Here is a 26,795-nt window from a genome sequence, read left to right as displayed (position 1 = left end):
TGGAAAACTATCACCCAATTCAGCAAAGGAGTCATGTAATTGACAAAGACTCCTGACATATGTCTTCATTGTTTCATTTTACTTGTTAATGTAAACAGAAGTATCAACCAAAATTGGCTACAGATATGTTTGGCAAAAATCTTTGAAACACTCTTTGAGAATCAATTGGCTATTTTGAAAATTGCCATAGAGTATTGTATGCTTTATTATTATTTGTATATGCTATATAACCATTATATCGGTAAAATTTATAATAAACATACACACATATGCAAACTTTTTTTTCCAGAAAGCAAGTTGTTCAATATTTAATAGCACATCACTGATGGAGATCATGCATGGTACAGTGTGTTAATAAAATATTGTGTGTTTTTCTTTCTTAATATTATCTAGATTGTACTCTCTGAGAGTTAATGCTTGTCTTGAGACATGCATGTGTGTCTGATTCAATGGTTACCTAACTGGATAACCAGGAAAGATCTTTACTCTGCCTTACCCTTCAACTCACACAAACTTGGAAAGGTCAAAGTCTACTTTGGAGTTTTCTGCAGAAGCCACCCTCCACCTCCCACCCAACTGTAGTATTTGTGAAACTACATTATTCCTATTTGGGAATTACTATAGTGACAGATTAAGGAGTATTGGAGACTTTCCCAATGGAGGTTTGAAGAAGCTCCTGAAAGGGATCGGAGCATAGGGAGTGAGGCTAAAAACTGGGATGTGTTCATTGGGTGACTCCCTCCGGGGGGTGAATTTCTTGCAGTGCTTCTTCCTTGGCCTATATGGTCACATCCTGTTGAGGGGGGGGAGGGGACCCTGGGCCAGGAGTTTCAGGAACAAAGTGAGGTCGAGTGGTGGGCATTTGAATTTCTTGCAGTGCTTCGTCCTTGGCCTACATGGTCACATCCTGTTGAGGGGGGGGGAGGGGACCCTGGGCCAGGAGTTTCAGGAACAAAGTGAGGTCGAGTGGTGGGCATCAGGTGCTCACACACACTGATTCAGGACAGACGGGAAAGCAACTTACGCTTCAATGGGAGAAATGCAGAGCCTCATGCTAGTTTATAGAGAAGTTGAAAGGGAGGATTTAGATGAAGGAGGGAGAGAGAAGTTTGGCCCCAAAATGCAGACGCAGGTTGCTACACTAAGATTAGCCTTGACTGTGAGGTGGGAGGAGAACCAAGGAACAGCTATGTGAACGTGGCCGCTTCTACGCTGAAAGACCACTCACTGCCTCCCAGGCCCTGAGAGGATTCGTGCTTCCTAGGAAGTGAGGGAGTTCCAGGAGGCAGACACCTACAGGAGACAGAGAATTGAGAGGGGATAAGCACACTTTTGATGGGGGAGGGTTCGGCAAGTGAATAGGATAAAAATTATTTAGGAGTGAAGACAAAGTACTGCAGGGGCTAATGTTAGTAACAATTTGCTCCTTCTAGAACTTTCCTTCCCCCCCAGAAGTCCAGCTGTCCTTCTAGAACTTTCTTTTCTTGGCTTTCAAGACCTGCCATCCTGATCCTCTAATGGGTCCTTCCCTGTCCACCAGGAATGAGAAGCGTACCTTGAGTGGCAAGGCACATTGTTGGAAATTAATAAATCCTTGAAAGAAATCCAGAAATGGCCAATTAAAACTTCCATAAATAAAGGGTTTCAGTATCACTCTGATTTTATTCTGTATAAAATGATGATGTGAGGAAAAAAAGAAACTGCCCATTTCTGAACCCACAACTCTGGGGAGAGAGGGGTGCTCATTTTTTCTGTGGTTGGGATGAGACTGAGACAACAGGGAAACAGTCACCACTGGCTGAGGGCTAAGACCAGCCCTTCCGTGTCCTCTTCACTTCCCTTGCTGGGGTCCAGGATAGTTTGGATCAGATGAAGAGAGCCATCTGCAGGTAGAAAGCTGGAGGCCAGAGAAAATACCTGAATACTGTTTAGCATTATTGTGGATCTGGAGCACAAGCCCAGTAAACTCTCTCTCTTTGGCCCATCTCTGATTCTCTTCGTTCTGAGACTCAGCTTCATTGAAGTTAAGAAACAATAGGTAATGTAAGGTCTGGCCGTGCAGGAGAAAGCAGCTCTAATTTTGGCAGAGTCTAAGACACTTGGCCACCTCCTTCACAGAGAAACAGACTCCATTCAGGTGAGATCTCCCACCGCCGCCCCTCCAGGACTCCTTCACAATCACCTGCTTCTGTGCTCCCTCTCTGTCCCGCTGCTGGGGCAGTAGGGCAAGTCCTGCTCCCAAGGCTAATGCCACCAGGAGTCCCTCCCACCTTCTCTCACTATTAGTATCTTCAACGTTTCCTTCACTTCTTTTCACCAACACTTAAACATACCTAAAACTAGAAAAAATCAATAAAAATTTTTAAAAAATAAATAAACATACCTAAAACTTTTCTATCTTTAACATATTTAAAAAGCCAGGAAACAAAAATAACTCCCTGGTCCTATACCCCAGAGCCCTAACTCCTTCCTCGTCAGAGTCACACTTCTGGAAAGAGTTGGCTTCGCTTGCTGCCTCCATCTCCTTCCTTCGGCTCAGTGCTCAGTCCACTGCCATCTCCCTCTCCTCCCCCGCTCACCAGGAAACAGTGCTTGCCAGGTCCCCAGCAGTCCAACAGACACTCCTGGGACCTGACATGTTGGTAGCACTGGAATAATAATTCCTCCCTCTGACTTGAAACACTCTTTCATCATGGGTCCAGGGTACACACATTCCCAACCTCTCTCCCACCTCTCTGGCTACCCCGTGGTCCTCCTAGGTGTCACCACGATCCACCCACTTGCTTGAGCCATCCATGGATGACCTTGGAGTCATTCTCACTGCTTTTCATTCTCTCACTGCTCACATCCTTCAGCAGGTCCTGCCTTCAGTATCAGTTGAGAATGCCACCCTTTGTTGGTCCTCCTCTGCCAGCACCCTGGTCTCAGCCACCCACCTCCCCCGCTGGCGCCTGGGACACTAGCAGCCTTCACTCTAGGTATCCCTCCTCCCCCTCCCCCCACCTCCCCACTCCGCTACCCTCCACAGCCTCTCCAACCCCTTCATTTCCCCCCACCCCCGCAGCAGCCAGAGTGATCTTGGACGTGTAAATGACATCATGTAAGCCTCCCTGCTCGGTCCTCCAAAGTCATCCCTTGATCATCCTTAGGCCTCAGGTTACATATTACTTCCCCCTAAACCCTCCCTGGGCCCCACACCTTGCCGGGAGTCCCTCCCCATTTGTTCCAGGAACACCTGTGTATTCCTTCGCAGAGCACGTATTCCACTGGTCATGACCCCTCCGTGTCCCCCACAGCTGTGTGAGTTCAGCAAGGTCAGGGACTGTGTCTGTGTGCTGAATTCATCCCGAATGCATGGCACCTAGTAAATATTCCACAAAAACTGAGCGTATTTGTTTCTCCCCCATTCCTAGACATGATTTAACAGCTCAGGAAACAAAACCAAAAGAAGGAAAGCGAGGTAAAATTCTGAAACTCGTACTGACTGTTGAAAGAGGTCTCAAAGTTGGCAGCAAACACTCTATAAGGGTCACAGTTTGCCAGCCATTTTATTCTCTTTTAAAATGTCGGCCTGCGGCAGAAATGAAACTCTCTTTGTGTGCGCGTGTGCCCGAGGTCTGGTGACCCCGAGCTGCTGCTTTCAGCTGTGGTCTGGGTGAGTGGCAGGCAGTGCCCTGAACACAGGGACCGCTGTGCCCAAGTGGAAGGAGGCCTGACGGCCAGGGCGCCGATGGCCAGCCCCAAAGGGCCGATTCGCCTTCGCTGCGGGCCGGGGACGAAGCTCGTGAAGCTTGAGGTCGTCGGGCCCCGGGCCGCTGTTTACAGCTGACGGCAGAAAACAAGGGCCGGGAGGAGTCTTCTGGGAAACGAAAGCGAAAGAGGCGAAGTTAACCTCGCGAGCTGGCCGCACCCGGCAGTCCCGGAGCAGCGGAGCCGAGGATGGCCGCCGCCGGCTGCTTCCCGCTGCTGGTCGAGGGGTCGTGGGGCCCCGACCCCCCGAAGAACTTGAGCACCAAGTTGCAGATGTACTTTCAGAGCCCGAAGCGGTCGGGAGGAGGGGAGTGCGAGGTCCACCAGGAGCCCGGGAGCCCTCCGCGCTTCCTGGTGCTCTTCTTCCCGGACGACGGTGAGGGGCGCGAGGGGCCGAGGGCGAGGGGGGCGGCCGGGGTCGGGGGGTACGGGCGGCGCGGACTCGGGTGCACCCGGGGCGCCGCGCTCCCCCGGCGCGACCTGGAGGTGGCGGCCGAAGCGCGCGAGTGAGCCTCCATCTCCCTCTTGATTTCCTGCCGTACCGTTACTTATTGGATGATTGATTCATTGAGAAGGAAAGGGGTTAAGAAACGTGAGGAGTCTCGGGGATCCTCACGGGTCACGGAGATCCCCAGGGGTCTTGAGGTCACTTGGGAGAGGGGCAGGGACACTGCCTGAAATCAGCCCGTCTGGGTGGAATTACAGAGCGCGCTGCTCCGCCCGCGGGTCGGAGGGGGAAGGCAGCGCGACGCCCTGTTCCTTTGTCGAGGGCCTGCTGGTGCCTCTTCCCTCAGCCTCAAGGTGGCCCTCAGATGGGGAGCGGGGATGACATTGTGAGGTATTGTGTGTTGGGAGTGTTGAGCTCTGGGTGGAAAGTTGAGGGCCCTAGTTGTCCGCACCGCCCCACTGCTGTTCCTGTTGGGGAAGGGAGGCCGGGAGCCCACCAGTTAGCTGCCTGCTCACGGCACCCACCGGGTCGCACACGGCACCCACCGGGTCTGTCGCGGCACTCCCAGAACCCGCACCTTTTCCATTGGGATCTTATAGACGGGAGGTGGTCTGGCAGGGTGTAGACAGTCCCTGATCCTGCCTTTCTGTCGCTAGATTTGGGGAAGCGTTGGGGCCAGAGGAGAGGCAAGGAGGCTTAGGAGCCCATGCAGTAGAAGCATATGGAATGCCCCACCAGGGATCCAGAAAGGAGAAATGAGAGAAACGAGGAGAAGGGCGTCCAGATAAGTTTGAAGGAAGTGGGGAAGGGAGGGACAGGAGACCTGCTTTGCTCAGAGCCCTTGTGGAAACTAAGTACCTTTTCCAAGGATTAGTTTTACCAAGGAGTGCTCAGAAGGGCAGCTGTGTAATGGATGTCATTTTCCCTCTGGGTTTCACTTTTCCTCCAGGGTTTTTCCCACTTTGATTCCAGCTGTCAACATCACCTTGGATCTAGCCCTTCTTTCTTCTTTAGAATCCCATTATCCTCAGGAGTAGGTCTCAAATTGGGGGCACAGACCTTCTGCATCCAGATGGGACTGCACGTTTACCAGGAACAGTCCCAGCTCTGTGCTAGAGACTGAGGCACAGTGAGTGTGGGGTGGGTGGGAATCAGCTCCTTTAACCAGCACCCCAGGTGACCCTGAGTCCTTGCAGTTTGAGAATCTCTGTAGCTTGTTGACAACCGCAAATGAACAAAAAGGGAAATAATTATACAAATACAAACAGCGTAAAAACACAAATAGCACAAAATATAATTTTGTGATGATAAAATAATTCAATTTTAGCCCTGAAAGCACACAGAATTTCAGTCTCACTGCTTGGTTCTCTTCCTTCACAGCTCCCAGCCCACTACGCCTTTTCCTCCAGCCCCAGGCTGCTGCAATGGCCCCTCTTGTCTCACCCTCTAACATGGATGACTCAGAACTTAATAAAACTCTAAAGCTTTTGTGAGCAAAGTTCTTAGGGCATGGAATACCCTTATTCGGTTTCAGTTTCCCAGTTGAGGGTCCACTTTCTCAGTAGAAGGTCAGTCAGGAATTTGCAAACAATGAATGACTTTGCAGTCCTAGGAAATGCATTCTTCTTCTGCAGAGGAAACCCTCCCACACTTTATTCCAGGAAATGGCTTAAACAGGTGCAGGCCTGAAGTGTAACATGACTTTATTTATATAGATCTGTAATAGCCAAATAATAAAAATGAACCCACCAGCACGTCTTTGTAAAAATAAGTGTATAGCAAATAAGAATAGGAAGCTCTCTATGACTTTGATATATAGTTCACTGGATTTCTGAAAAGTTGAGTGTAAACTCAAATGACGTTTTAAACCCTATTTTAGAGGTGTACATTTTTTTTTTTTTTTTTTTTTTGGTCTTTTTCCGTGTCCGGCAACGGATTGCAACCCTCAGTGTTGCCCCCGTACCGGACCGAGGCCCAGCAACGGGATCGCAACCCTCGGTGTTGCCCCCGCGCCTCGCTCAGCCAGTGAGCGGGAACCGGTCTGTATGTGGGATCCGACCCCTCGGCGGGAGCGCCTCTGCGCTTCCCAAGCGGCGCACTAGCGCAGTGCGCCACCGGGCCGGCCCCTAGAGGTGTACATTTTTTTTTTTTTTTGGTCTTTTTCCGTGTCCGGCAACGGATTGCAACCCTCAGTGTTGCCCCCGTACCGGACCGAGGACCAGCAACGGGATTGCAACCCTCGGTGTTGCCCCCGCGCCTCGCTCAGCCAGTGAGCGGGAACCGGTCTGTATGTGGGATCCGAACCCTCGGCGGGAGCGCCTCTGCGCTTCCCAAGCGGCGCACTAGCGCAGTGCGCCACCGGGCCGGCCCCTAGAGGTGTACATTTTATCATACTTTCTGGTCATAATTTGGCTCCTGATTATTGTCAGACTCTTTGGGGTAAGGGAACCCATTTTCTCCTTAAATAAAATCAAATGTTGATAATCTGAGGTTGAGGCCGGCCCGTGGCTCACTCGGTAGAGTGCGGTGCTGATAATCTGAGGTTGGTGTCCACATGGGTAAGGGAGGCTGGACATCAGAATTTCAGCATTTTTTCCTCCCAGATTTGCCTTCTCCTTGTTGAGGATCACATACTGATAATACTGCCATCTGCTCTGCTGAAATACTTGTGCTCATACATATTGCACACAATCTGAGAACAGGCTGGCACGTATAGATGCCTTGGCAGGACTTTATCAAAATCTAGGGAATAATAAAAGGAATGCAACTCAGAGGTCCATGACTCTAGATAATGTGGCCTACAAAACTCAGCTTGCTTTTGGGCTTCAGGGGTCCTATCCAGTCTGCAGTCCCCACTCTAGCATAGTAAAGCTCCTCAGATGTCCGTGCAAAAACATGTGCCCTCTTCATAAAGAGGACTTAGAGTGAAATTAGAGTCTGGCATTCCTTTTCAGGTTGTTTCGGAGGCCTGTTTCTGAATTGGCATCCAGTTAAAGCCCTGCCCCCTTGGGCTTGGATGGTTGAGGCAGGAAAGCTATCATGCCCCTCTTTGTGGAATATTCTGACTTATATCCTTGGCCTCATCAGGCCAACCATATCTGAACACAACACGCTAACCCAACATTCATGCCAGAGCTACCCCCGCGAACAGGAGGGCACTCTCAAAGATTCCCTTTCTCCCTGAGCTCTTTGCACCATCTGACGATGTTGACAACACCGCCTCCTTTCAATTCACTCACTCCCTGTCTCCATGGTCTGAGATACACTGATTTCCTTTTTATCTCTCTGGCTGCTCCGTCATATAACTTCCATTCGCGTAGCTCTGCAAGTGTGACATAGTGTGTCCACAGACACCACTCTAAGTGAGGAAACTAAAACTTGAGAGAAGTTAAGGTAAGTTCCTCATAGTCACTCAGCTAGTTTGTGGCAAAGTTGGAATTCAAATCCAGGTCTTTGGACTCATGTCCACTGTCAGTTTTTTCACTACAGCCCAGCTGCCTGATGTGCTGATTCTTTGTTTTGAACAATCTTTCTTATCCCCTCCTTCCAACTCCCTTTACTGTCAGATGTGAGCCTCTTATTACAGGCTAAGGAATTGATTGAAAGGACTTTCTAACTAGGCTCCCAGTCTTTCTGCTCATGGCCACCTGAATCACCCTCCTAAAACATGGCTTTCATCGTGTCACGTCCCAGCACCCAGTCTTCACTGGCTCTGCAGGAAGGAGGCTTTAATGAGTTCCTTTTAGTGTAGAATAAATATTACTACCTTTTTGAGTACCTACGGAGTGTCCGGTACTGTACTAAGTTCTTTATAATGTTTCTTCAGTTTACTCCAATTTTACTTTCAATTTAAAGTTTATTTCAGTTTACTTGTAACATTTGTACAAAACAATCTTCATTAACCTTTTTAATAGACAAGAAGACCGAGGCTTGGTAAGGCTTATTAAGGAGAATGCTCAATATGAAAAAATAAGTTTAAAGGTAGAATTCAAATCCATGTCTTCTTGCTAAACTTTTCCTTTTTTCACTACACGTAGCTTCTCTTGAGAAACTGACCAAGCCATTCATTGATGATGACGAAGCCTATAGAAATCATGGAATAATTTTGTAAATAAAGATTGCTTATCATTTGGCATCTTTTTTGTTTTTTTTTGGCATTTCAGTTCGGCAGAAGGTTCTAGAGAGAAAGAATCACGAGTTAGTATGGCCAGGAAAAGGGACATTCAAGTTAACTGTCCGGTTGCCTGTAACCACAGATGAAGTCCATGATGACTTTGAGGGGAAAATCCCTAGAAAGGTGAGTAAACTTGAGGAGTGATTAAAAGAGGAGTAGGGTGTTCTCCCAAGGTTGATGGGACGGGAATCACAGTGAGGAAAATGTGGGGGAACGAGAAGAATAAGTCAAACTGGGGTGAGAGAAGCAGCTTACAATGCAGAGGGAGTGAGGGCGGTGACAGGCGGTATGGAATAATGAAGGAGGGGCATTTTTCTGTGATGTCAGACACTTTTGGAAAAGTCAAGATTTGACAGTTACAGTAATGGTGGTTTGGGATGTAAAATTTTGTGTCTGTTTGTCCTGGGTTCTTTATAACCTACAACTCGCTATGTTTGTTTTATTATTACATCAATTTGAGGAGACAGTGGTACATACTACATGTGCTAAGTATTTCCTCAATTGTAGAATGGAATAGTAAAAATATCTGCCTCATTAGATTGTTGGATCACTGTGAGGATTAAATGAGATGACTTCTGTAAAGGACATGACACAATAAACAATAAATGTTAAATGGAGAAAAAAAATCATGAGGTCAGCCGTTTCTCTGATTTAGGTCTTACCTGATACCCATACACTTGGGGTTAACTAGGGCTTCTGTTTTTTGTGTCTCATTTCCACTGGTGATTTTTGTGACTAGAAAGTAAAAATGCCACTACATGTGGCCCCAGATGCATCAAGAGCACCATTGCCAGAGCTTTTCATTATTATTTCTATTCACCCTACATCTCCACACTGGTCCCTGGGACATTTTCTTTAATGTAAAGAAATTATTAGTAATGTATTAATGCTACTTTACTGTTTGGATTTCAGGAATCCAAGACCAAAGGAGATGTCAAAGAACCAGGTAAAGTCTCAGATGACATGACTCTGACAGTCACCAAGTAGTTTTGCTTTAATGAAAGATGGCACTTGAGGGGGTCACCCCTCTCTTCTTGACTCGCACAGCTCAGAGTTTGCTCAGCTTGGAGTTGCCTTGGGCTGCATCATCATGCTTGAGTCAGCTGTGCAGAGGGCAAACACTGGGGAGCCCCTCGAGCTCTTAGAGCTCAGGTCAGAAGGATGGGAACAGCCCTTTCTGGGGACTGTAATACACCATGCAATTGAGGGGAAGGCAAAGAAGTGTCTGGGAGGTGGTGGTGACAGTTCACCTTTAGAACCTACTTGTGTCCAGCCAGCCATGGAGAAGCAAGGACATGACCTGTCTGTGGGTGTCATGTGTGGCTAAATCGGTTAGCACTGCTTTCGAGCACTGGGTGTGCAGGGGGCAGTGCTCTGGAACCACAATAAGGAAGGGTTACTCCTCTGTGGGGCGTTGTGCAGGATTGGGTGCAGTCCTCTAGAAGGTTCCTGTCTCATCTGCTGCAGGAAAGAGCCAGCAGCCAAGGAGCCAAAGAGTTGTAGACTCTGCTGCTTAACTAGTGTTTGAGCATTGGCCTGTCATGCACCTGACATTGACTTAAGAAGCAACTAGTTTTCATAGCTAAGCATGTTGTTATAAAGAGGAGGAAGTGAACTATGCAAGTGAGCTGAGCAAGAGAGATAGTGATACACGAGCCCAAATCTTAGGAAAAGGAATTCCAAGAAATGTATGAATATTGTCCTCTAAAATTGAAATTGTCTTGAGAACGTGTCATTTTCTGCTTTCTCTTTTTGAAAATAGCACTAGAATGAGAGCTGCCTTTACTTGGCAAAATGGCTGGATAGGGACATTTGGATGGTTTTTACCTAATATGGGTGTACTATTAAAATTTAGAATCTAGTATGCATGATTTTCTTAAGAAACTCAAGATTCTTATGAAGCAGGAATTTTTTGACTCCTTAGAGTAATTCCTGCTTTCCTTTCTTCAGATTTGTCACCGGCTCACCCGCCTCCCAGTGTTTGTTGTCGTGATCCCCTGAATCCTTATCTTTTTCTTGGAAGATGCCTTAAGTGCTGTACTCTCAAGCTCAATTTTAGACCAGGAAGTCATTTTGTATTTGTATATTTAAACTTGTACTATATTCCTGGATCTAAAATTTAATCAAGTCTGATGAAATTTCTTATGGTTTTATAGATTTTACCTTAACTCTGTCTTCACTGACTTATTAGTGCTGTTTCAAGTTTGCTTAAAACCCCAAGTGTATTCTCAGGGAGAGCCATCCAGCCCCTCTCCACCAATGGACTTTTCATTGTCCTGGAGATTTTAGACCATTTTCTAACCTGTTTTTATCTGACCTAGACTTCAAGGATAGCAACCAGCTAGGAAGTTGGATGACCTTAAACATATTTAAGTTGGCTCCTTTAAAAGATGGAAGAGGGGGTCCTTCGCTGAATGGTTACCCCACACTGAATTTTGACAGTGGCCCTAAGGTTAGGACTCTTCAAATTAATTGGAATGGGGTAGACAATTTCTGAATTAAGCAAGATGTGGGTGGAGAGTAGTTACCTAATAGGGCCTATAATTCAGGATGGGGAGAGCAGAGGATGCTGCACTATGGATGTGCTACTAGGCATGTCAGAGACTCAGTGTGCCAAGTTAAGAACAGAGAAGTCTGCAGGCATTGCCAGAGCAGGGAAAGGCACACGCCAACATCGGGGATGTGAGCACCGAGCCCGTGTCCTGTTCTAAGCTTAGTTGCACCAGGTCTGAATGGTGGAAGCCAGTAACTGCAAGATCCTGGAGAAGAGAGAAGGGCAAGAGGAGAGAAATACTGCTGACCTGTGGTCAGCTAATTCTGGTAATTCCAAACCCGTATCCCTAGCTAGTCTCTTCTAAATTTCAGACCTTCTGTCTGACCTTCCTGTTGGAAGGTATGTTAGAGTCAGCATGTCTGACACCACCTGTGATATATTCCTCCCCAAACCAGTGCCCTTTCTGGCTTCATTATTTCTCTCAAAGTGCACAGTCTGCCCATAACCTGCTAGAAGTTTCAGGCATCTCTCCTCTTTCAGCTTTCACATCTTTTGGTCACAGAGACCTACTCATCTTTTTTTTAAGTCTTCCTCATCCATCCTTCTCTCACTGCAGGCCCCCTCATTACCTCACAAATCCACTGTGATGGGAGCTCCCTGCTTGTTCTCTGTTATAAATCTGCCCAGTCCTTTGCTCTGCTGCTAAATATCTGCCATCTTTTTCACAGAAATCTTCCATGATGCACCCTTACCACCAACTGCAAGATAATGTCCAGACCGCATTCTGGATCTAGTCTACTTTTCCAGCCTCGTTTCTTACGTCTCTGCACAAAAGTGCTCCTTTTGAGCCACATTGGTCAAATCACCGTTTTCTAAATAGTTCGGTGCCATCACGTTACTCTGCCATGCTTCTGGTGCTCACAATATCCTCTGTCCCACTTTTCTCTACCGAGTTCATACCCCTTCAAGACCTGCTCAACTTCCTCCTCTTCTCTGAAGCCTTTCCATGCCAGCCCAGACCTTTTATCTCTTTCTTAGGCTCCAGACCTGACTGTAGATGCTCTTTATTTGTCAATTAACCAAGTCTCTCTTGTGATGAAGCTTCTAAAAGTTGTGGGGTTATAAACTATATTGCCAGAAAGACTCTTACCAGTCAGTTAATTTGCCCAATACCCTTATTTCACAATTAAGAGACTTGCCCAAGATCACATGGCTAGAAAGTGGCAGTCAGGGCCTGGACACATATAGCCTCATTCCTAGCCCAGTAGTCATTCTGGTTTGTTATACCTGTCACATTTAATGCTGATTTATGTTGTTGTTTAATCCTTCAGCTATCGTGTTTAGTATGCCTGTGTGTGCATGGTGTCATATCTAGCACATGACAGTGTGATCTAACTGTTGTAACAAACAACTTCCCAAATCAGTAACCTAACACAATACAAGTTTATTTCTCCTCCACATCACAGTTCAGTGTAGTCAGCAGCTGGGGTGGTAGGGAGAGTGTAGACTGCTCTTCACAGTCATTCAGGGACCTAGGCTCCTTCTGTCTTTTGACACCATTGTCTTAATATGTGGCCTGCAAGGTCACTGCAAGGGAGAATGGAGATTCATATAAAGGGTATTTGTATGGGCTAGGCCTCGAGGTGGAATTCACCACTTCCGTCCATATTCCATAAGCCACATGAACTCTATTACAGGAATTGAACTGTAGGAATTTGAAATGTTGCCCAGAAAGAAAACAAAATGGATTTGGTGAACACATAGCATTTTATTCTGCCACAATAAACACTTAGAAATGTCAGTTCCCTTTCTCATTTTTTGTGTATATTTCCATTAGAAAATCTGTAGGTTCCTTTTCTAATCTTTTTTGTATTCACAACTCTCCATACTTCCAGTGTCTTGAACGTAATAAGGGCCCCCGTTGAACAGTTGTTCACGAAATGTCTAAAGATCTTATCACACACACCGTGCTTCAGTGGGCATATGTGGAGTGAGACTGACCTTGTGCATGTATGTAACTCACTTAGGGTCAGCAATGGAGAGCAACGAGTCAGCTAGGATGACTGCCCTTCAGTGAGCCTGATATACACATATAGCTCTCTAGGCCATTTTACCTTCCTGTGTATAATTTAGTCATTTGTTGCAAGTATCCTTTTCTTTCTCCAGTGATGGAAACTTACTACTTTCCAGAGTGCGACATGTTAGATGATACCCACACTTGGGCATCATCAGATATTCTTGCTTTCCTCCAGTGACCCAAGCAGTAAATCTCCATTCAGCAAACATATACTGTGCCTCAACTATATACCATGTGCCAGCAACAGAAGGATGAATAAATACGTGCCTACTTTTGAGAAGCTTAGTTCAGTAATTATATGATTCTGTGATAGAATTATAAGTCAAGTGCTGTGAAGGATAAAGCGGGTTCCTCAGAGAGACAAGGCAGAAAAGGGTGTAATAAAATTGAACTTAAAATAGTAATAATAAAAACAGTTAAATGCTACATTTTATTTTTAATTAAATAAAGCAAAAAGTCATCCAAGATATGTTTTTATTTGAGTTAGCCAAGAGACGGGGGGGAAGAAAGAGCAGTATCATACTAATTTACTTTGCTAAGACCATGGTAGATAAAGATAACATCTTGTATCTCTTTTGCCTTTCTAAAATCAGATGTGTCAGAAGAACTAGATACAGAGATTGATGTCAACACAATATTGGAAAAAACAGAGGATATCCCAGAAGAATGTGAAAATATTTCCTCCATGGTGGCATTTGAAAGTCTCAAGGAAAATGTGACTGACATGATGTTAATCTTGTTAGTGGAGAACATAAGTGGCCTGTCCAGTGATGACTTTCAAGTGGAAATAATACGAGATTTTGAGGTCGCTGTAGTTACCTTTCAAAAACATACAGGTAGGATCTAGTGACACTTCATTTGCCAGACTTCTTGGCACTACATCTTGGGATTTGGGACAGCCAGTTAATGGAACATCTCTGAAAGTTTGACTCTTTCTAGTAGCTAGTAAGACAGGACTCCAGGTTAATACAGATGCTTTTTAATTCTTTAAGAGAAGCAAATTAGTTTTAAAACCAAATTCTGGTATGTTTAATAGATTGGACTTTATTGCTTGAGTTTGTGTGTGTGTATGTGACAGAGAAATAACACACTCAAATAAAAATCTAAAGTCTACGGTTGTTAAAGTGATTCCGAGTAAAGGAGCCAGTATTTTCACATATTATCTCATTGGGAGAAGTAAATATTAACCTGTGTTCTCAAACTGGACTTACTGGAAGGTAAAACAAAGTAATAGCAGACACTCATATGGTGCTTACTATGAGTCAGGTACTGTGCCTAGCTCTTTACATATATTATTTTATTTGTCCTTTCAAATGATATTAAATGCTTAGGAGATTATTATTATTATTATTCTCCCATGCTACCACTGGGGAGACAGAGGCACACAGGACAAAGTGGATTTAAGCCCAGGTGGCCTACTCTGCAGCCTGCTTTTTTATCCACTCGCCCATAGATTCCCTCAGTACTTTCACAGTCATTCACATTTTCAGGCATGAGTAAGTGCATGTGCTGCAGAAAATGCGTGCTCTTTAAGATCATTGTTAGGAGTCTGTGGACTGTCTTGTAGATTGGGAATAGCCATCTCCACCTAAAACAAGGAAATCTTCCGATTTCAAGACCTCACTATTCCATGACCATGGTAGTGGAATGGTTAATTAAGAGCATAGGTCATGGAGTCAGAATTCTAGCTCTGCCATTTAACTAGTTATATGGGGTTGGCCAAGTTACTGTCCTCTGTGCCTCACTTTCCTCATCTGTAAAATGGGAATAATAATACCTACCTAATATAGTTTCTGCAAAGATTAAATGAGATAATATTTGAATAGTACCTGAGACGTGGTAAGGACTCAATAAAGGAGCTATTCTATTTATTTCAGATTTATTATTCAGATTTATTATTATTTCTTTTCTTTTTTTTTTTTTTTTCCTTTTTGTCTTTTTTCGTGACCGGCAACGGATTGTATTTATTTCAGATTTATTATTCAGATTTATTATTATTTCTTTTCTTTTTTTTTTTTTTTCCTTTTTGTCTTTTTTCGTGACCGGCAACGGATTGCAACCCTCAGTGTCGCGCCCGTACCGGACCGGGACCGGCAACGGGATCGCAACCCTCGGTGTTGCTCCCGCACCTCGCTCAGCCAGTGAGCAGCTGGTCTGTATGTGGGATCCGAACCCTCGGCGGGAGCGCCGCTGCACTCCCAAGCGGCGCACTGTAGCAGTGCGCCACCGGGCCGGCCTATTATTATTTCTTATAAAGGAAAAACTAAATGGACTTGCTTTTGTTCATTGATCAAAAATCTTGAACACCTACTATGTGCCAGGCACTGGTCTAGGTGTTGTGGGTGCAAAGATAACTAAGTCATGGTTCCTGCTCTTGAGGAATTCATGGTCTGGGGGTGGAGAGGATGCCAATATGTAAATGAATAATGGAGGTGCAAGAGGAGAAGCTTTTCTCTCAGCTGTGAACAACAGGCTGTGGAAAATGGAACGAAAGGGGACCGAAACTAGGTGGCTTAGTCTTATTCCTGTGATGTTTATACAGTACCAGTCGATCATGTCCAAGATACACTGTGCTGTTTCAAGTCACTGCTCTTCCCTCTGCCTCACGTAGCTCTTTCCCTCGTCCATCTGGTAAACCCCTCTTCAGCCTTCAAAACCTCGATCAGAGACCACTTTGGGAATCCTTGTTTGATCCCTGGCATTAGTCCACCTCATTTGATCCTATAAGAGGCAATTTATTTGCTTTCAAGAATTCCTCCCTCCTGGATGATGAACTGGCAAAGACTTGCATATTCATCTCTGTATCCCCAGATCCTAGCAGAGTACCTGGCACATCGTGGGCCCACCATCAATATTTAATTATTTGAAAGAGACAGTTGGAATAAGTCGTGAAGGATGAATAGGATCAGAATTAAAAATTGGAGAAGGGTATTCCACATATAGGAAATTGTTTATGCAAAAGCAAAAGAGAAAGGGTTTTCAAAATAATGACTAGTTTTTGTGGCAACATGGAAAAGAAAATAATAGCAGAGAATAACCAAAGGTGATGCTTGGAAGTTAGTTTGGAGTCAGATAGTCAAGGACATTGTAAGGCTGGCTAAGGAGTATGAACTTACTCCTGCAGGTAATGGGGAACCATTGAAGTGGGGGGATTTGTATTACAGAGAAAGCACTCAGGAGAGTTGGAGAGGGCTGTGACAGTATGGGGACTCATCTCAATGGCAGTAATCCAGGTAAGACGTTCATTTGTGCATCGTTGTTCAGAGACCAGGAGTCTTAGGCATGTAAACTCTCATGTAGGTATTAAAATTTTGTTTCTAGTTAGATAGGAGGGTTAAGTTCTAGTGTTCTATAGTAGTGCTAGATGATAATTAACAATAATTTGTTTTATATTTTCAAATGGCTAGAAGAATGGAGTTCTAATGTTTTCAACACAAAAAAAAGATAAATGTTTGTGGTGATGCTATGCTAATTATCCTGATCTGATTATTACACATTGTATACATGTATTGAAATATCACTCTATACCCCAAAAATATGTACAATTATTACATGTCAATTAAAAAAAAATCTTCTGTCTAAAATAGGGCTGGCCATTGGTTAGAGAGTCAACCTTCTGATACCAAGGTCATGGTTTGGATCCCTGTACCTGCCAGCTGCCGAAAATTAATAAATAAGTAAATAAAATAAAAATACAGTGCTTAGCTCTCTCCTTTGTTTTGATTAATAGCTGGACAGTTCATTCTATATAATATAAAGATACAATCATAATTTTTTTTTTTTGGTTTGTAGATACCATAAAATTTGTTGATGATTGTACCAGGCATCGTTCAATTAAACAACTTCAGCTTTCCCCAAGACTTCTGGAAGTGACAACAACAATCAGGGTTGAAAATCTGCCACCTGGCGTAGATGACAACAACTTAAAACTTTTCTTTGAAAATCCTTTTAATGGAGGGGGAAGAGTTGCCAGTACTAAATGTTTTCCTGAAGAGAGTTCAGCTCTGATTGAATTTTGTGACAGAAAAGGTAATATCTTTTAGGACATTATACCTGGAATAATCTAGGCCATCTTAACGCCATCTTAACAGTTATCAGCTAAATGTATTTATTCGTACATTTTATTGGAAAGTAAATTAGTAATCCTGTTCATCTGAGATATGATGCTTAATGAGGCCAGCAATTCAAAATTTTGAGAAGCAAGGTCAAGTTTTTGAGAGATATAAGGAGATTTTCTCATGAGTCTTTACCTATGATGAACTGAAAAATATGTCATTCTTGGAACCTTTCAAATACTGTATTAAAAAAGAGATGATCTGTGTTTTAGCAATATACTGGTAGAAATTCTCAAATTAATTTCAACAAGGTTAGGTAAAGAAATACCTAGAAACACATACAGTTCCTATGAAGTGTCACTACCTCCCCTTTCACCCGTCAATGTCATTATTCAGAAATTAATAGGATGGTTTCACATGATCAGTGGATGCCCGATGGGTCATTGTTTGGAGGACCCTGTGAAAACCATGTCCAGCTAAGCCTTAGAGAAAAACTCCTGGAGATTTGGTAGACATAGACTGCCTGTTCTCTGGGGCATGTGCAGTCAGCTTGGAGATACCACTCATGTTCAGAGATGAAAACTGAGCAGTAAGAATTAGGGGGTCAGACTTCTTAGGAAAAGAAGGAACATTGCGTCTGGAAATAATTGGGGTGGGGCATGACACAGGATCATGTGGTATGCCACCCACTTAAGATAGGTTGTTTCAATAGGGTACTTGAAGGAAAGAACCTCCCTTTTCCCAACTCAGCTTTTATGAGTTTGGAAAACTGGGGTAAAAGTACAGATTGGATTAAAATTAAATGAGAGACTTAGTGTTCCTTGGGCAAAGAGACAAAAGAGGAGCTTCTGTCACCTATTCCAATCTCCCTCAGCTTGGTCATGGGCCCAGGGAGAGAGGTACATAAAGTTTTCTACCCTAGGGCCGGCCCGGTGGCGCACTGGAGAGTGCGCCGCTTGGGAGCGCGGCGGCGCTCCCGCCGAGGGTTCGGATCCCATGTGGAGACCGGTTCCCGCTCACTGGCTGAGCGCGGTGCGGGCACAACACCGAGGGTTGCGATCCCGTTGCCAGATCCTGTTGCCGGTCCCCGGTACGGGCGCGACACCGTGGGTTGCGATCCCGTTACCGGTCAGTAAAAAAGACAAAAAGGGAAAAAAAAAAAAAAAAGTTGTCTACCCTAGAAATTAACCTCCCAGTTTATGGTAGGAGTTGAAATTCAAGGCTTTCAAATGCCTTGAGGGCATGGGGCTGTTGGGTGTGTCCTCAAAATGTCTACGCTGCATCTATACAACTAGCAATAAGTACTATTTAGTTAAGGTTTATTATCTGCCAGAGCTATCCATGTGAACTCTGTGGGTACTCTCAAAGGTTCCTTTTCTCCCTGAGCTCTTTGCACCACCTGACCATGTTAACCATGCCCCCACCTCTAAACTCACTCATTCCTTTTTCTCCACAATCTCAGGTACACTGGTTTTCCTTTTCTCTCTCTGGCTTCTCCTTTTTATAACTTACATTTGTATAGCTCTTCAGGGTATTACAAAGTGCTTTCACAGACACTGCTTTATGGGCATCTTGATTATTATATCTGTTTTACAAATGAGGAAACTGAGGCACAGAAAGGTCAAATAACTTGCCCAAGATTACACAGCTAGTAACTGGCAGAGCCTGGATTTGAACCTGGGTAGTCTGGCCCCATAATTTATACTCTTAACTTCTCTACTTCTCCTAAATCTTTTGTTCGCCTGTAACATTAATTTTCTTGTAGGATATTTCACCATATACAATGGGTTACCAATAATGAGGCAAACTGTAGATAGAGTTTGATAAAAACAGAATTTATTTAGCAATGTTGTGTTTTATGTAGATTACTTGAGAGGAATAAATTAACCACTTTACTCTGAAATTATTTGGTTCAACCTCACAAAATCTGATTTATTTCTTAAGGAAGGGAACTCTTATTGAACACCTATTATACATGAGACCTTTTTCTGTGTGTTCTGCCACAGTGTCTTGCAATCCCCATAATAACCTGCATGATTAGGTATAGTTATTTTTTCTTTACAGATGAAGAAACAAGATGGAGATTTTATGGAATATTAAGGTGACATCTGTGATGGTTCTTGACCAAGATTGAATCCTGGCTTTGGTCTTGGGCAAGTTACTTTAACCCACCAAAGCCTCTGTTTTCTCATCTGTAAAATGGGGCTTCCATTACTACTTAGCTTCGAGAAGTGTTTTGAGGATTAAGTGGTTGACACATGGTTGTGTTCAGTACATGTTAGTGATCACTGGTACTGCCAGGCTCAGAGCCTCTACAGGACCACGTCTGGGAATTGAAATGATATGTTTGGGCCTCTGAAGGCCACATTCTTTCCATCATGCCTGATTCCAGCCCTAGGAACCAAGCACACAGAAGGTGAAGTTATTTTTAACATCTTTTTGTGAAGGATGTTATTTTAATTCAAGAGCATAAGCTTTGGGGTTAGACACTGAATCTGAGCTCAGATATTTACAGTCTGTGAAGCCCTGTTCAGGTTGTCTAACCTTTCCTAGCTTCAGTTTTATCATTTGTTAATAGGACTGATAATAATGGTGTTTCAACCTCAAATTGTTGGTATGAGAATTAAATGAATTAAATATATGTAAAGCACTTAGAATAGTGTCTGACACATGGTAAGCTATAATAGTTATTATTATGCTCCTCCTCTTAGAGGTATTAATGGAATCTAAGTCAACTAGGAAGCCTAAAAGTTTTGGACTGTAGCATGATACTTAGATGAGCTTCACTTTGAGTACCAGAATATTCTTTACAATGGGGCGAGCGTTGTCCTCACGCTTGTGACTAAATTTATATCTGTGTCTTAACGTGGTAGTGATATATCAGAAATATCAGAAAAACAGAAAATAGAATTTAATTAACAGAATTTCAACATAGAGTGATCTTGGCTACAAAGTAATTATTCCATTCAAAAAGGGATATCTGTGCACTGTTAATACATAGCAATCTATATTTGAGCACTTCGAGGGTAGTGCTGCTTTTTACTAATATGTTGTAACATCGAAGTTCTACATGCATTAGGATTTTTAAAAATATATAATAGGAAAGTTTTGTTTTCATTTGAAACATATCACACTGGGATTACTTTATTTTTATTTCTTTCCTTTTAAGTGTTAGATACCATCATGGCCAAGAAACTTGATTTCAATAAAATGCCGCTTTCTGTGTTCCCATACTATACCTCCTTGGGCACAGCCTTGTATGGAAAGGAGAAGCCTCTGATCAGGCTTCCAGCACCATTTGAAGAGTCACTGGATCTTCCCTTATGGAAGTTCTTACAGAAGAAGAACCACCTGATTGAGGAGATAAATGATGAAATGAGACATCAACACTGTGAGCTAACATGGTCCCCACTCAGTGGTAAAGTTATCATCAGACCTGCGGCCACCTTAGTCAATCAAGGAAGATCAAGAATCAAGGCCTGGCAGGAAGCTACTTCCACAGTACTCTCTGGCATCAGGTCTAAATATAAAGTTACCGCATTTAAAGTGAATCCGATAGTGTGGAACACCATAAAAGACGACTTAGGGGACGATAGGATTTTGATTGAGTTTGATCCACTTAAGGAGACCGTAACCTTAGCAGGAAAATCAGAGGATGTCCAAAACATTGAGCTACAAATCAAGGAATTAATAGAAATCACGACTCAAAAAATTAAAAGAGAAGAGCAAAGTCTGAAGGAAAAAGTGGCCATTTCTCCAGTGAAGTATTTTCTTTTGTGCCATAGCGGTGAACAGGAGCGTCTAAGCACAGAGTACCCAGAGTTGGAGATTTGTTATGATGCAGCCACTAGGTACATGTGCTTTAAAGGACTCCCTGCAGATGTGTATAAAGTAAAGTGTGAAATCCAGGAAAAGGTGTATGCCATGGTGCAGAAGAACATTCAGTTTTCTCCTGAGATTTTCCAGTTTCTGCAACAGGTAGACTGTAAAGAATTCTCTAAGTCTCTTTTTATAGCACAGGAAATTCTTGCAGTTTATGAACTAGAGGATCCAGCTGTTCTCTTAACTGGCTCTTCTTCTGAAGTCCTGTTAGAAGCTGAAAAGCAAATGCTCAGTGCCTTAACTTCTAAGCGCTTTGAAGTGGAGAACAAGGAAGTTCTTGATGGCAAGAAATGGAAAGAGCTCACTTGCAATTTGCATAAGAAACATAATTCCTCCTCAAACACTGCAGTAATCGATGAGTTAACTTCAGAAACCACAGCTGAAGTCGTCATTTCAGGCCTTGTGACAGAAGTAAATGAAATCTATCGCTTGCTTTTTGACTTTGTGGAAAAACACATGGAAATAGAGAGATTGATTGAAGTGAAGTCTTCCTTAGTTGTTGACTACTTAAGGGCAGAAAAGAAGCAATTATGGGGAAGGATAAAGAAGACAGGTATGCAGATAATTTTCAATCCCGAGAACAAACAAAACGGCATTTCACTGATTGGCCCAAAGACCGAAGTACTGGCAGTAATGAACACTGTCAAGCAACTCCGTGATTCAGTCTGCGTTAAAAACGTCTGCATTGATAAGCCAGGCACCAGGCAGTTCTTCCAGGACAAAGCACGCTATTATAAAGGCGAGGTCAGACGGCTGTTTGGTTGTTTCATTGAAATACAGGAGAATGAAGAAAAGGAGGGAGGCCGCACGGGTGGGCAGAAGTGCATCTGCAGGGCAGAGGTGGCCCCTGGAGTCATGCTGATTGTGCAGCAGGGCGACTTGTCACTGCTTCCTGTGGACGTGGTAGTGAATGCAGCAAATGAGGACCTCCAGCACTGTGGCGGCCTTGCTGCTGCGCTCCTGGGGGCAGCTGGCCCTGAGCTCCAAGCAGACTGTGACCGAATAGTGAAGACAGAGGGCAGGCTCCTACCTGGCACCGTCACCATCTCGAAAGCAGGAAAGCTCCCATGCCACCGTGTGATCCACGCAGTTGGGCCCCGGTGGGAGGAAGATGAGGTCCTGAGGTGTGTGCACCTGTTAAAGAGAGCTGTGCAACAAAGTCTCTGTTTAGCTGAAAAACACAAGTACCAATCCATAGCCATTCCAGCTATTAGTTCTGGAATCTTTGGCTTTCCCTTACCCCAGTGTGTGGAGACCATTGTTTTAACCATCAAAGAAAGTTTCCATAACCGGGATGGACACACCTTGAAAGAGATTTACCTCGTGGATACATCTCAGAAGACTGCGGAGGCCTTTGCTAAAGCTGTGAAAACTATATTTAAAAACACCCTGCCTGATACAGCTTCCCTGCCCCGTTCACCAGTGACAGTCCAGCCTGAGAAAATGTCACAGAAACAAACAATTCTGGTGTCCCCTGAAGGCCTGAGGATCCTGTTGGTGAGAGGAGGTGTGCAGGATGCGAAGGTGAGTGTCCTACTTACAGACCACCAAGGTGCTGGTGACTGCGCGGCCCTTTGCTCTCTCATTGAGGGCCAAAGGAAGATAAGGATCAAGGGGAAAATCAAGGGAGAGAATCCCATGCCCTCCATCCTTGCCTTGAGACAGGTGTCCTTAGATTATTGAGCTACTTACCAAATCATTTACTGATAGAGATTGGCCAAGTATTTGTGAGAACTGAAAGTGTATTGAGATCAGATCACTAGGTTTCCAGCAAATGTGGAAATCCATGATACCATATTTTTAGAGGCTCTCTATATTTTTTCAGTTCCTTTCCACCTGTCATATTGTGGTAAATCTAATTTCCTGCCAAATTTACTGATAGCAGATACAGAACAATTAGGGCATAGGGATGCAGAGGACAGAAATCTTGCCAGTGGAACTGAGTGAGAGTGAGCTGTGGGGCCAGAGTCTGGGGGACCTTCAGCACCCAGCACCAGTGAGGAAATGTGGGGAGGGAAGGTGGAAGGACCTGAGAAAGGGCCAGCTGTCAGGCATTATGTAGGGGCAATTCTTGTAGGCTGGCTGCGGGTAGGGGGATGAGGGGCTTAGGGAGTTAATATGTGTTATTTTTACTTAAAACAACAGAAATTTATTCTCACAGTTCTGGAAGTTAATATGTTTTTTTTTTTTTTTTTTTGTCTTTTTTATCTTTTTCCGTGTCCGGCAACGGATCGCAACCCTCAGTGTTGCCCCCGTACCGGACCGGGGACCGGCATCAGGATTGCAACCCTCGGCGTTGCTCCCGCGCCTCGCTCAGCCAGTGAGCGGGAACCGGTCTGCATGTGGGATCCGAACCCTCGGGTGGGAGCGCCACCGCGCTTCCCAAGCGGCACACTTATCCAGTGCGTCACCGGGCCGGCCCAGTTAATATGTTTTTAAAAAGATTTTTAACAGCCTTTTAACATAGGCTCTAACAATCAGAACAGCAGCCAAGTATAGCAGGGTCTGGAAGCCTACTGTGCCAGGCATTACTTCTTTAATTGGAGGATTATGGGGAGTCCTAGGGAAGGGATTCCTAGCAGTGCGTGGAGGCAGGTAGTGGGAGCATTGGGATCAGGGGCAGGGCAGCACTTATTTACCAACCAACAGAAACATCCTTCTGTATTGTAATAACTGGCATGGCCATAGTTGTGTCTTCCAGTGAATATTAGCCTCGGCCTTCCTCTACTGGCCTCAGAGGAGACATTCTCAGGCTGCCAAAGGGAGCCTGGGACACAGAGCTGGGTGAACGCCCTCCCTGCCCCCCAGGCCACTGCCAGGCTCTTTTTTGCCCCACTTTTTAAAAGGAAGATTTATTAGCTTGTTTTCTAAAAGAAAGCAAACATCAAATACAACACAAATTTTAATTAAGCCTGAATGTTTTATTTCAGAGATTAAGACCAAAGTCCTAAGTTATCAGCACTAGGTGTCACTTGTTCTCATTATCTTTAAACAAAACACAGTTGCATATGTGTACCGTGATATTAAATGAAATGAACTAGATTTAATAAACCTGCCAAATGTTTTGCTTTGAACTATTTTACAAGAAAAAGTATCTCAAAGCGTCCGTTCAGTGTTCGATGTAATGTGATGAAAGGTGACACAATTAAGAGCTACTTTAACCTGAATGTCCTTACTGTTTAGATACTGTGCGTATTTTAACAGTACGACTATCTTGAGAAAAGCTGAAAAGTGTTTAATTTCAGTCATGATCAATCATCTTCCTTTTTGTTTAAACAGCTTTATTGAGATATAATTCACATACCATACCCATTTAAAGTATACAATCCCATGGTTTTTAGTATATCCACAGAGGTATGCACTCATCACCACAATCTAATTTTAGAACATTTTCGTCCCTCTAAAAAGAAACCCTATGCAGTCTCTTCCCATTCCATTCACCCCCCCACCCCACCTCCCAGCTGTAGGCAACAACTAATCTACTTTCTGTTTGTATAGATTCATCTATTCTGGAAATTTCATATAAATGGAGTCATATAATTTGTGGTCTTCTATGACTGGCTTCTTTCACTTAACAGAATGTTTTCAAGGTTCATCCATGTTATAACATGTATCAGAACTTTATTCCTTTTTATGGCTGAATAATAATCCACTGTATGGATATACTGCATTTGTTTATCCATTCATCAGTCAGTGAACATTTAGATTGTTCACACTCTTTGACTTTTATGAGTAATTCTTATGAACATTTGTATCCAAGTTTTTGTATGTACATGCGTTTTCAGCTCTCAGGAGTGCATGACTTGGACTGGAATGGTTGGGTCATGTAGTGACTATGTATTGACCTCTATATATGAGGAACTGCTAGACTGTTTCCTAAAGCAGCTGTACCATTTTACATTCCTGTCAGCAATGTTGAGAGTTCCAGTTTCTCCACATCCTTGTCAACACTTGTTATTATCTGTCTTTTTGATTGTAGCCATCCTAGTAAGTGAAGTGGTATCTCACTGTGATTTTGATTTGCATTTTCCTAATGACTAATGATGTTGAATATCTTTTCATTTGTATGTCTTCTTTGGAAAAATGTCTGTTTAGATCCTTTACCCACTTTTCAATTGGATTATCTTTTTATTATTGAGTTTTAAGTATTCTTTATATATTTGGGGTACAGGTCCCTTATTAGATCCATGATTTGCAAAGATTTTCTCCTCGTCTATGAGCCATCTTCCTTTCTTGCTCCTGTTTTGTTTACTTTGTTTAAAATATTTTTTTGTTTTAGTTTAAAATACTGAAATGGAAGATTAAAAAATTGGATTTCTACTTACAGTAAGCTCAAGTAAAAGTGAGAAGAATTGTAGCTCACGTTGATTGTTTCTGAGTGCCAGGCACTGTGCTAAGTGCTTGACATGCATTCTCTCATTTAATGCCATGAGATAGACTCTAGGATGATGATTATTCTCATTTCACATATGAGAAAATGAGACTTAGAGGGGTTAAGTAATTTGTCTAAGTCCCCCAGCTAGCAAATGGCAGGATCAGGCTTGAAATTTGTTCAGGAAACAATTTGTTTCTCATTTGGAAAAAATGAATAAACAAAAAACTCCTTTGATCAGGAGTCAGTAGTGAGTGTGAGCACTGCCTTCGTTTCCCTTGGTACTGAATGTCGAGATGGTCTTTCCATCCTGTTCACTCCCGTGGATGTGTAGCTCCCACTGCCACAGTAACAGCTACGCATTGCTCCTCAGTGACCCATGCAGGGCAGCTTTGACGGTCACTTGGTCACGTACCCTCTTTTCTCTTGGCTTCTCTCATCTCACCTGATTAATCTGCTCACATTCACTCTCTGGTGAGAAAGCTTCCACTGCTGCTTGCCGTCTGTCGGGAAGTCCAGGTGGCTGGGCACTCGAGGTGGGCCTTCTGCATCTGCCCCAGTGTAACATTTCTAGGCTGGCTTGTGCCATTTTCTTGCAGAAGCTCTCAGATCAAACTAATCTGTTCACAGCTCAGAGCCTACCATGCTTATGTTCATGCTGTTTCCTGTCTCTTTCTGCTTACTCCAACTATTCCCATGTCTCAGACCCACACCGCCCGTGGTGTCCTCACTAGTTACTGAAGGGACTTCCTTCAGTGAGCCCATACCATTCATATATGATGGCTTTTTGACACTCTCTTTTGTCCTGGAGAGTCACTTAAATAAGTATTTAATAACACTTTGTCTTGGGGTGGTAGTTCAGTCTCTGAAATCTTAATCATCTTAGTTGTCCCCCATTGTGCCAAGCCCAGTAACTCAAATATAATAATTGTTGATGAATGATTTTGTTAGAATTTGAAACAAACTTTTGTTGTTGTTTTTAAGACTGATGTTGTTGTCAACTCCATTCCCTCGGATCTTGTGCTTAACAGAGGGCCTCTATCTAAGGCCCTCTTGGAAAAAGCTGGGCCAAAGCTCCAGGAGGAATTGAATACAGCTGGACAAGATGCACTTGTCACCGCAGGCACAATTTTCCAGACAAGTGGCTTCAATCTGCACTGCCACCGTGTGCTTCATGTGGTGGTTCCGGAATGGAGAAGTGACAGCACGTCTTCATGCATGGTAGGGCCTGGTTTTTAATTCTCCAGGAAATTGGGTAGCCCTGTGGACCTTCCTTTCAGTATTATACAGATTGGACCCTGTCTCTCTTCTGTAATAATGTCACATTTTTGGCAGTTTCCATCATTATGGCTATTTCTTTCAGCTGTAGCTGACTTCCCCCGAGGGCTAGTTAGTAATATAAATCGATTATTGTGCTCAGTAATTATTGGAGCTGAGGGAAGGGTTATTGAAGATAATATTTCTTTAGTGAGGAAAGCAAGGCAAGGGCATGAAGAATAGAAGAGAATGAAGGATAAGAACAGTAGTTGCTTTGCTTCCCTCA

The 26,795-nt window shown here is 43.8% G+C and overlaps 1 protein-coding gene across 1 annotated transcript in view; it reads left to right on the top strand.

Moving 5' to 3' along the window:
* The first annotated feature begins 3,939 nt into the window (after positions 1–3,939).
* The window catches only part of PARP14 (poly (ADP-ribose) polymerase family, member 14), a 44,017-nt gene continuing 21,161 nt past the window's right edge, over positions 3,940–26,795 (top strand). The window contains exons 1-7 of the mRNA XM_008585156.1: positions 3,940–4,126; positions 8,362–8,495; positions 9,285–9,318; positions 13,549–13,779; positions 16,736–16,972; positions 20,168–22,404; positions 26,237–26,473. Of these exons, the coding sequence (XP_008583378.1) occupies positions 3,940–4,126; positions 8,362–8,495; positions 9,285–9,318; positions 13,549–13,779; positions 16,736–16,972; positions 20,168–22,404; positions 26,237–26,473 (3,297 nt within the window). The remainder of the gene's footprint in view (positions 4,127–8,361; positions 8,496–9,284; positions 9,319–13,548; positions 13,780–16,735; positions 16,973–20,167; positions 22,405–26,236; positions 26,474–26,795) is intronic.

Source organism: Galeopterus variegatus, unplaced genomic scaffold, assembly GCF_000696425.1.
Source record: "Galeopterus variegatus unplaced genomic scaffold, G_variegatus-3.0.2 Scaffold3473, whole genome shotgun sequence".
NCBI classification, from domain to species: domain Eukaryota; kingdom Metazoa; phylum Chordata; class Mammalia; order Dermoptera; family Cynocephalidae; genus Galeopterus; species Galeopterus variegatus.
Note: the sequence above shows the minus strand (reverse complement) of the source record. Positions and strands in the feature narration are given on the sequence as shown.